Genomic DNA, 11195 nt, shown 5'->3' on the forward strand with positions numbered 1-11195 from the left:
GTAGGGAAAAGCAAGTGAGGTCCTTCAGTCAACAAAAAACATACATGTTTTGAACTTATACAGTTAAACACAAATAAAACAGCATTTTATTTCTCTGGGTGGTTTCTCTGCAGAATGTAATGTCTCCTAGATAAGGGGTGTAAATATACTACGCTCATATAATTAGGCAATATTTTAAATTAAACTTCTATAAAGTCTCTAAAAGTATTCCTATACCTACCAAGGTTGCTTCCATCCTTTGTTCATTATCTTTGTAATTATATTATCTTTTTTCTCATGGACAAGCTTAGATAAACAAGGAATTGGGGAAAGAAGAAAAAAAAAAAGGAAGCAAAACCAAGAGATGTGTGAACTGCTGCCTGTTTATCTAAGAGCAGCTTCCTGTTTCTGTATCTGATCAAGTAGAAGCAGACACTTTTCTTAGAAGCAGACACGGGTTACACTGCAAATGGCATAACAGGAACCGCTGCACGGGGACACGTGGCTGCCAAGGTAAGTGCTCAGGATCCAAGGAGCCAGGGACACAGCTACATTCTGGGACAGGTTTCAACCTAGCTGTCCCTAATGGGATGCTGACATCAGACAATAGAAAGAAGGGACACAAAAGGGGCTGGAAAAGATTGCTTTGGGAGAAGGATTATTTCAGTCCCAGCACAACCAAAACGTGAGACTAAGGCAAAAGACATCAAAAGATCGAATTAGGAAAGACATACCTAGGATTGGCAAAGAAAGCTTGATTCATTGTTTGCTCTAATGGCATTGCCACAATCAAAATACTGTTGATTATGAAAGGGGGGAAGATGGAGAAGAACTGTATTTGGGGGTGAATTTTCAACATTCTGAGCTGTCCCATCACTGCAAAAAGTGCCTCAGGCCTCCCCAAAGGTTCCAGTAACTCTTCTATTAGTGTTCTTCAGTATTTTCCGACACTAACAAGATACCCAGTGCTATTTATATGAATATGCAGAATGCTTAAAACTTAGCAGAAAAATAAGCTCTGGTAAAAGTAGCTTCTTGGAATGCCAGGTATCATGTATATGAAAATATTTTGTACATCTTTCTGTATGCATAGAGGAAAACATGATGCACATAATGATATAGCAAAGTAATACTTGCCTGCATGGCCTACATCCTAAAAAACATGTTGGAGTTTTTTTTGTATTTGCTCATATTAACTCAATGTTTATGCTCAATGAAGCAGTCCAAGTTAAAAAGGCTGAGCTCTTTTAGACCTGTTTGAGTCTCTACTCATGGAGACCTGTGGGTAAACTTTAATGTTGCATGAGGAAAAATGCTGTTAATTTTAAGCAAAAAAGGCCATGTTTCTGAAAGGTGTATTTCAACTCTCCTAAACTGTGAAGTTTTTCAGAATTAAGTTTTGAGATCTGCTCATTAGATAAAAAGAATTGGCTATGGAATGTCCCTTGTACTCGAAGGAATCATCTTGGCAATGGAACTTATTTTGAGAACACAAAGCAATCTACTTTGTTGAAATTCCTTGAAGACAAAAAGGAAAACCATCTGTCTTTCCATCTTACGATTGATATACAGTACCACCAGTACAGCAGCTACTGCACTAGCTCACACAGCATTGTTCCTTTCTCCCCTTACAAAGTTGTTTACAGATAAGAGTATGGAATATCCTTTTTTATTTATGCTTATGAAAGTTTTAACTTTACACTTTGTGAATTTCAAAATGTCATAGATGGAAAGACCACATGAAGCTCTCTTTGAACCTGAAGAAGATACTGTAGAAATGCATTGATACAAATAAAGTATATAATGACTACTTTTCCCTAGAAACCCTCACAAGGTTCTTTTACAGGTTTGTTTGCATAAACTACTTGAAGCATAACATTTGCTAGTTCATTTGTCTAAATTTTATGTCTTACTGACTCTTCAGAATTCTTGTACAGTGGGTTTTCTGTAGCAAAATCACAGAGGCAGGAACTATGATAATAATTGAATAATGTGTCTAAAAGAAAAAATTAATGTTAATAATTTTAATTTTTTTATTTGAAACATCTGATACCAAAACAATTCTATAAAATAAATCACAAGTATATGGAATTAGTCACAGTAGGTTTGGACCATGAAAGTCAAACCATTAGACTGTATCATTAAACTGAAATTCCTTGATAGTTAAAAAAAAAATAACAATCATTGGGGAAAATGATCAAATATTGTTTTTAGGATAGCTGTAAGGCAATACCATCCTCCTAGGCAAAACCAGCAAGTGTGCTCAGTATTGGAGAGAAAACCTGGGAATGCTTCAGATCATGCACTCAGGTAAGAAAAATCATCCTGCATTACAAAGTCCTAATTATCAGAAAACTCAGCAAGAAGGTGTGATATGGACTACCTGCTCTGAATTAAGGCCCTGCGCAATCTGAGTGAAATGTGTTGTAAGCAGGGCAAAGTAGTGCTTTCTGCTTTTATATTTCTGTGCAAGAAACTGCAGCATGCGTTGTGGTAAGCTTCCTTTGCTGGCTCTTTGACACACTTTAGTATAGGTCATCAATACATGCCAGAAAGACACACTTCTCATTATTACCATCACTGAAAGCATGTCCTCATGTAAGTACCATCCATGTGTCATCAAAGTTCGGACATGGATTACCTGGGGAGTGCTACACAGCCTCCAGGGCTGTGTTCATAGGAACTAATGAACATACTGGTTAAGAAGAAATGGGGTACAGTGACCTGTGAATATGAAGGGCAGAACAAATGTTCTGAGGTGACAAATTTCATGTGGTCTCAGCTCACGTCTTTGAATTTCATGTTTAGTGTCCCAGCTTGCCATTAGCCAATTATACCTTCAGATATTAGTTCCTTAAGGCAGATGGCAGAAGGGCAAAGTCTTGCCCCAAAGAACGTGGTTTATTCAGACAACAGCAATATAAGGACAAGTGTTTTACCTTATGATCAGTGAGATCAACACCGCAAAACTCTTAGAAACAATGAGCTAAAATGAGAAAGCTGAAGAAAAACAGGTGTCATGAGGAAATTGACATGTTGGTCTGTGAGTGGATACAAAAGAAGCTGTTGTGAGTAACACGAGAGAAGCTGGGAGCTTATAAGGATGGTGAGTCTGTAATACAAGTTAACGAACAAAAGAGAAAGAGTTTATGGGGGAGGGAGAAGGAATTCCAGTTTCTCCGTCATGAGACTGGCAAACACTGCCTCATACACTTGCTGCATTTAATACATGCTTCTGAAAGGGCATATTTCGCTTGTAGACAGGAAGAGACCTGTCATAAAGAGATGCTAAAGTGTGATTAGGAGAAGAGGTAGGTATTTTATCTTTGATTCATCTGGTCTGTCTGCACACATTTGATTTCTTTTTGGTGAGAAGTGGGTCACAAAACCCTGGGATCTAATTTCTAGAGCTAGATATTTATTTTGTGATACTTACCTATACTGGTAAGCTTACCATGCCCTATTTACTGTGTGGTTTTACGAAACCAAGCTGAAATGCAGACATCTTATGTTTGTGTTAAATATAGACGCTGCATTTTTTTAAAATTAGTCATCATGTTGGTGAAGTTCCTCAATGGACCAAACCACCAAGTCCTCAAGAATTTTCCATTACTTTCAAGCTTGTGAATGAGTTTAGCTCTAGCTGATAAGGTAGGAAACTTGATCAAATAAAGCAGTGGCAGGTAAAATTGAATATTTGCTTTCTGGCTAGTTTTGTCATTGTTCCCTTTTTTTAGGAATAATCATGAAAGGGGCATTTTTATGGACAAGAGATCCATATAATAACCTCTCAACACAGGCAATAATCCTGTTTGGGTTTTCTGATAAACCCAGAAACACATCAAACCCATAAAAGGCTAAATTTTTCTTACCACATGGAAAAGTTTCTGCACAGGAGTTGTATTCCATTGAAGTTCTTTCCCATGTGGGGACAGTTATAGAGGTGCTATCATGCAGCCTACGCGTTCTTCAGCCTCTTTACCTGCTCTGCTGGCAGTCCAGGCTCAAAGCACAGACAAGTTATCACAGAAGTCTTTCAAGCAGTTAGTATATTTGGCAGTATAACTGGACTGCAACCAGTATTTTCCATTCTCGTATTTCCTGAATGTAACAATTGGGTCTTTAGAGAAGGGAGCTGCTGAGTGTCAGAGCGGTGATACAGTCAGTGAGTACCATCTGTCTCACAACTACAGTTGTACACCCTTTCTTACTGGAAGGTCAGCTCTTCTATGTGCTTCTAAGGCTCACGCATGCAACTCCTCCAGTCTCACTGCTTAAGTCAGGGCTGCCATTTTACTGATATTTTCATATTGAAGCTGTTGATAACCACAGTCCTGGAAGTGACTAAGAAAAGTTTAATTGCTAATGACTTTATAAGCTCATGCATCGCAGCCACAATTTTTAGAGGGAAGAAGTGTAAATGAAAAATTGTACTCAGAGTCTCCACCTCATACATTCAAAGGGACACCCAGCAGATTGTCATGTGCGTGCAGGAACCCAATAGACTGCCAGGTTTCACATGAGGGTTTCTGGTACATGCAGTAAGTGTTGCTGGGACAGCTCGGTTGATGGCAAGTTCTTGTGGGATCACATACAAAGGAGGAGAGAAGAAGCAGGGATATGTGAGGATGCAAAGAAGCCAAGAATGATTTGCAATAGTGAAACATACCAGACACAGATTTTCCTCTTCTGAGGAGATACCAACATCCAGCAGTACCTGAATCCCTGTATTTCTATCCTTGTCTCTCCATTGCCTTAGAGGGGAGGAGGTTATTTGTGATAAGAAATCTACCATATTCATATTCCCAAAACCATGCTAACCAGAATAATAGAAAGTGCACATCTATTATTTTATTTGTGGTCCACTTTCTGATCTCCTTTAACTTCCCACAAGAGAGACCCAGGATTGCAGGACAACCCCCCCTCCCCCCCCCAGAAGAAGTGTCTTAACTACTCATCCTGCTTCTGCTGTAAAGCTTCCATCTAACTGGCCTTGACCACGTTAGATTTTGGGTTCCTCTTCCTATGCATTCCTAACTCCAGGAGTGTTTACATCCTCTGATGTCCTACAGTTTCTTTCTTCTAAAAAAAAAAAAAGACACACACCAAGAATCCCATACAAACAAACAGAAATGTTATAGCTGACATTTTTCCTTTTTGGTAACAGAAGGCTGGAATCTTGTCAACCACATCCTGAAGAACTAACAGATGACAACCCATCAGACTACACAGGGGATTTTATTGCACCCAGGCTGGAATTATCTCAAGGATACTACTGGGGGGGACAATGAACAACAACACTGAGTGCCATGATGATCACACCCTGGATAAATATTTGTTTCCCTTTGTGTACAGCATTGTGATGATGATCAGTATTCCCATCAACTGCATATCCCTCTATGCATCTTGCATTCAGGTGAGGAAGAAGAATGAGTTAGCAGTCTACATCTTTAGCCTGTCCCTGGCTGACCTTTTGTACTCTTTGATCCTGCCTCTGTGGATTGATTATGCCTGGCATGGAGATGACTGGAGGCTCTCTGCCTTGCTTTGTCAGATTTTTGCCTTCCTTATGTATATGAATTTCTACACCAGCACCGCATTCCTTGCTTGCATCTCTATTGACAGGTACCTGGCATTAGTTCACCCCTTGAAGTTCCAGTACGTGCGCACAAGAAGATTTTCATTGATTGTCAGCATAATTGTTTGGCTTCTGGAAAGCATCTTTAATTCAGTCATATTGGTGAAAAAAGAAGTATTCAATGATCCTTGCAATTTCACTAATCATACATTATGCTATGATAATTACCCCCTGGAAAGGTGGCAGGCAAACATAAATTTATTCCGGATATGCTCAGGGTATTTGGTCCCTTTGATAATCATCATATTTTGCTACCACAGAATTTACCAAGTAGTGAGGTATAACCAAGCCACAGTAGATGAAGAAAAGAAAAAAGTGAGGAAACTTATTCTGAACATCACAGTTAGTTTCATTGTTTGCTTCACTCCTTATCATGTTGTATTGCTTATTCGCAGCATCAAAGAACCTTCCATGTCTGACCCACACCTTTTGTTGTTGATGTATAAGGTTTACAGAATCACACAGGCCTTAACAAGTTTGAATTGCATTGCGGATCCCATTCTGTACTGCTTTGTGAGTGAAACTGCACGAACAGAGATAGTGAATTTGCTCAGATATTGCTTGTGCCTGCGAAAATGTGAGGAAGACCAAGTGAAAGAACATGCTCTATGTAGTTCTGCTACAAAAAGCACTGCACTGATCACCTACAGAACTTCCAGTGTAACACAGACTGTCAAAAATTCCTGAATGAGCACATGCAAAGGAAAATTGGACAACCTAAAAGAAAAAGAAAGAAAAATTCTTCTCCAGTCTGTACCTAGGAAATGCCCCAAAAGTCAGACATACTAATCTAAGTGAAACCAGTAGCTGGAGCCATATAGGGTCAATGTAATCAATGGAGCATCAACACATATCTTTCAATCAGGTATGGTATATAAATCAATGACAACAACGAAACACATAGTCAAGAAGGATGGCTGTGACATGCTGACGGAATTACTGAGGATCCCCCACAGAACTGTCTCCTGTTGCAGCTTGCTAGCCAGCCTGCTGCAATATACTTAGCTGGAAGAAGGCTGAAGTCCTCTTTGTCCTGATTGGCAAAGGAGCAGACAGAGGGAGTGTGGTAAATTTCTCTATAATTTTGTGGTGTAATTTATGCTGCTATGATGGTTCCTGTGTTTCATTAAAGGCTCAAATTCTTCTTCAGCATACACCTGAGATCAGACACTTCTTAAAATTGTTTACTTTTTGTGTACAGGTATTAACCTGCCCTTAAGCTTTTGTTCTCTTTGCAAAATGTATGTTCTAATGTATAACTGCATGTCATGCATTTTCATTACAGTACCAGTAGTGGGTTTCAGACAGTTGAAGATTCATTACTTCAAGTGCCTATAGAGAAGAAAATTCTAGCCACCAGTGTTTTAACTTGGATGAAACTTTTCATGATACATGCAGGGGTGGAAGAGAGGGATAGAAAGGTGAGGTTTCACATCTCCACAGCATAAAGGGCCAGCCTTTAGAGTTGCTTATATGACTGAAATCTGGAGTGTGGTTCCATTTTCAGACTCAACAGAGCAAGGTTTGCATCCATTTACTTAACTGCACATGGAGGCCTCAGCTAGAGGTTCCAGGGCTCTCAATCTGCCAGTTTTAAAAAATTAAACAACAAGCCAGGCAGAAATACTGACAAACCAGGTGTTTGAACATGAATGTACAAAAAAACAGTAAGAATAGAAGCAAAAGTACCCACATTTTGAAAGAGTTGATGTTAGCACAGATCAGAAGTGCAGCTGTTAATCCAGGGACCTGTTCATATGCAGGCCCCAGAAACAGCTGCCTGGCTCCCTAGTTCCCTGTCCCATCCAGACACCTGGCCCTCTGAAAAGAGTTAAAACATGGAAAGTCTCTTTTTTCTCCTCTCACAACCTTTTTTACTTTTGCTCAATTCCCAGGAAAAATATTCGGTTATGGTGGTTTTTTGATTGCATGGGGAAAGAATTTTTCTTTCCATCAAAAAAAAAAAAATCTCCCTCCAGCAAATTTGTGTTGTGGAAAGATTTTGACCAGCACTTTTCAGCACCCTTTTAGGTCTGACATTATGTATGGAGGATGTGCATAAAGTGGTCACAAGTAATAAGATATTTCTTATGAGAATATCCCTCTGTGTGTAAATTAAAAATTTCTCCATTGCAAAGAACGTTTTAACTGTTTTCATGAGTTGCTGTGTGTGTCTGTACTTTCCGTTAATTTCACTTTCTGAAATGGGAACTTGCTAGGCTGTGGAAGCTGGGCTTGTTCAGCCTCGAGAAGAGAAGACTTTGGGGGACCTAATGGCAGCTTTGCAATCCTGCAAAGAGAGTATTGAGAAGATGGAGCCAAGCTGTTCACAAGAGCTCATAGCAGGAGTGATGTGGTTTAAGCCTGGCTGGAAATTAAGCACCATGCAGCCACTTGCTCAACCCCCTTCTGTCCCCGCACAGACAGGTGAAATGGAGAGGAGAATCAAAGTAAAACTTGTAGGTTGAAATAAGAACAGGTTTATAATCAAAAATAAATTTAAAATGTAGTAATAATGGTAAATTATAATAATAATGATAATGATAATAATAAGGGAAAAAACCACATGACGCACAACACACTTGCTCACCACCCACTGACCAATGCCCACTTCCTAAACCCAGATCAGCCACCCTTCTGGGTAACTTCCCCCAGATTATATACTGGGCATGACATTCTATTGTGTGGAATATCACATTGGCCAGTTCAGGTCACCTGTCCCAGATATGCCCCCTCCCGTTTCTTTTGCAAACATCCTCACTGGCAGAGCATGAGACAAGAAAAAAGTCCTTTACTTAGGATAAACATGCCTTAACAAAACCAAAACACATCAGTGTGTTATCAACACCATTCTCACTCTGAATTCAAAACACAGCAACGTAACAGCTACTGAAAGGAAATTAACTCTACGTGAGCTGAAACCGGGACAAGGAGGGACAAGAAATCATGTGTATAACTTGAAGCAAGAAGGGTCAGGGCTGACTTACGGAAGAAGTTCTGAGCTATGAAGAACTGACAAGCAGCGGAGCAGGTTGCACCAAGATGTTCTGTGTGCTCCATCCTCAGCGGTTTTTAAAACCCAACTCAACAAACCTTGAGCAACATCCGGCCTTGTAGCTGACCATCCCTTTAGCAGAAGGTTGGACTTGAGATTTCCTGAGGTCCCTTCAAACCCCAATTGTCCTGTGATCCTCTGGGTAGTCACTATTCTGGCTGTTGCCATCCTCTCTAGAAAATTACATTCCCTTCTCTTTTTTGTTTTCATTTACTGGATTTTGTTTTGATGTGGCTTTGTGTTTCTGATTTTTTTTTCTGTAGTTCCTTCTTATATATTATGAAGGAAGAATTATGCAAGCAGAAGTGCAAGTTACTTCACCATGAATTTTTTCCAGTGCTGACCTATGCATTTTGCAATAGAATGTGGAATTTCACAGCAGCATTGAAATAAAAGCAGAACCAAACTTCACTGTAACTTCATGGAAAAAAGAACTCAGTGGTTCATTTTTAAATCTTTCACACACCATAAAGGTTGGAAAGTTAATTCTATTTCAGCTTTTAATTTAAAGAATTTAAGAATTAATTTAAAGAATAATGAAAACTGAAGGTAAGCAACAAAACTGAGTCAAATTTAACCTCTGTGTCAGGGAGCAGTGAGAGCCAGCAGCTCTGCAAGGGGCAGTGAGCGAGGAGCTGAGGGTGACAGCCAGGCAGCCTGGGCAGCATCGTCACTGAAAAGCCACAGTCCCATGGCATCTCAGCAAGGCACAAGAGCAGGTCTGGCCAACTGTTCCAATGCAAATCCACAGGAATTCTTCCCAAAGCAATGACATTCCTTACACAAATGAGTTTATGACATTCACATGTCTATTTAATGGCAAGTAGAATGGCATGTATTCAAATTCCATTTTCCTCACAGGCAATGCCTACAGACATTAGAATATGGTCTCAGTGAGTCACCATAGTTCCTATCTCACTTCAAATCAATATAACAAGAATATGGATAATTAAAAGGGCTGTGATGGTAATTTAATTAGGATCCACAGGGTATGAAATGTCAGTGCCAAAGAATACTGCTGTCAGCTTAATAGCAGCAGGAGTGAATTTGTCTATCAATAGTTCTCTTAAAACAGAATCTGTCTGCCAAAAGTCCAGCAAATATATAGCCCAGCTTCCTAAGTTGAGGGATTTTCAGTGAACTGTGGTGACCCAGCTGGTGGAATTCCAGACATCATTTAATCTGTTTCTTTTCAGAATCTTAGAATCATTAAGGTTGGAAAATAGCATTAAGATCATCTACTCTAACTATCAGCCACAATCTGCATCCCTGCAGATCATTATTCTGTTCTGATGTAGCTACAGATAAGCTTCACTTTATTAACGTCAGTGTGGCCAGACCTGACTCACAAGGTTATAGGCTGACAGAGACACATTCCTAGCCTGTAGTTTTTTGGTTTTGGGGGTTTTTTTGGTGTTTAACACATCTAACTGCAGAACCACTGAAAATGACAAAGTATGAATTTGAGTTATTAAGTTAATATATTCCATGTCCTGTTTCCATTCACACAGAATGACGCCACTGAAATCATTCTGATAAATCTAGTGACAAGTCTCCACTCTTGATTAAATGCCAGTAGAGAAGGAAGCAGTGGGCCATAGTTTAGTCATGTGCCGATTCCCATAGTAACTACCAGTTTCATCAGTGTCATCATCAAGTCTAGTTCTCTACTTTCTAAGGTGGGAAAAAACCAAACTATTCATTTGGTCCCACCTCCATACAGCAGAGAGAGAGAGAACATGAGTGAGAGTATGAGTGCTTGGGACTAGCAGGACCACAGCAACAAAAAATCAGCTTGCCCAGAACAAGGCTGCAGGGAAGGAAAGCGAAGCACGGCTCTGAGTTCAGAGGAGGCAGGGGCAGCTGCTGCACCCAAAGGCCACTGCTGCCAGTTGCCAGGGCTCTCCTTCTGCCTCAGACAGCAGCTCCTGCTGGTCCCCAAGCCCTGCTAGATGGCAGCTTGACCCTGCCCAAGGCCACCAACTCCTCTGTACCTGCAGGGTCCCTGACGGGGCTGATCCAAGGCAGCATCTGGTAAGTGATGCTCTAGCTCTGATAAGAGGAAAGAGCAAAACACATTGTGCATGTGTTTTTCATAAAGGTTTTTCCTTTATTGCTGCACCACAATGGCTGTGTTACTAACAAATTGCTAGCCTAAGCTGACACAGGGACGTTTTGGCTGTTCAGCTATGAGTTAAAGGTAACCAAGCAATTTCACCTAAATCCTTTAATATCCTAGAAAGTCATAAAGTATGTTCTGGACTGGGACTTCAGAAAAGAGAAACAAACCCAAACAATAAAAAAGAAGAAAAAACCCCAACAACAACAACAAAAACCAAACAGAAAACATTAAGGAAGAGACTGCATCAAATGATATGCAAAAAGTCTGATCCAGGTGAATTACAAAGATGCTGGACAAGACAGAGTCAGATTCTTGTATCTGCCAACTCAGAGGCATTGTCAGCAGTTTATCACCTACAGCCTGCATCCAGCCCCTGTACAGCAGAGTGTGTGTCCTATAGC

General features: G+C 40.1%; 1 protein-coding gene across 3 annotated transcripts; it reads left to right on the forward strand.

The window, feature by feature from the left end:
* Positions 1 to 389: 389 nt before the first annotated feature.
* Positions 390 to 8854, forward strand: GPR65 (G protein-coupled receptor 65). 3 transcript variants are annotated; one of them, XM_017728965.1, is made up of 3 exons: positions 391 to 492; positions 2194 to 2289; positions 5147 to 8854. In XM_017728965.1, exon 3 carries the CDS (start codon positions 5267 to 5269, stop codon positions 6302 to 6304), a length of 1038 nt encoding a protein of 345 aa, XP_017584454.1. In that variant the 5' UTR covers positions 391 to 492; positions 2194 to 2289; positions 5147 to 5266; the 3' UTR covers positions 6305 to 8854. The 3 variants fall into 3 exon arrangements, with proteins under 3 accessions (XP_017584455.1, XP_017584454.1, XP_017584456.1); XM_017728967.1 differs by having other exon boundaries at positions 469 to 492; positions 2224 to 2289; XM_017728966.1 differs by lacking the exon at positions 2194 to 2289 and having other exon boundaries at positions 390 to 492.
* The last annotated feature ends 2341 nt before the right edge of the window (positions 8855 to 11195 follow it).

The sequence above is a fragment of the Corvus brachyrhynchos genome, unplaced genomic scaffold (genome assembly GCF_000691975.1).
Source record: "Corvus brachyrhynchos isolate BGI_N302 unplaced genomic scaffold, ASM69197v1 scaffold1, whole genome shotgun sequence".
Lineage (NCBI taxonomy): Eukaryota > Metazoa > Chordata > Aves > Passeriformes > Corvidae > Corvus > Corvus brachyrhynchos.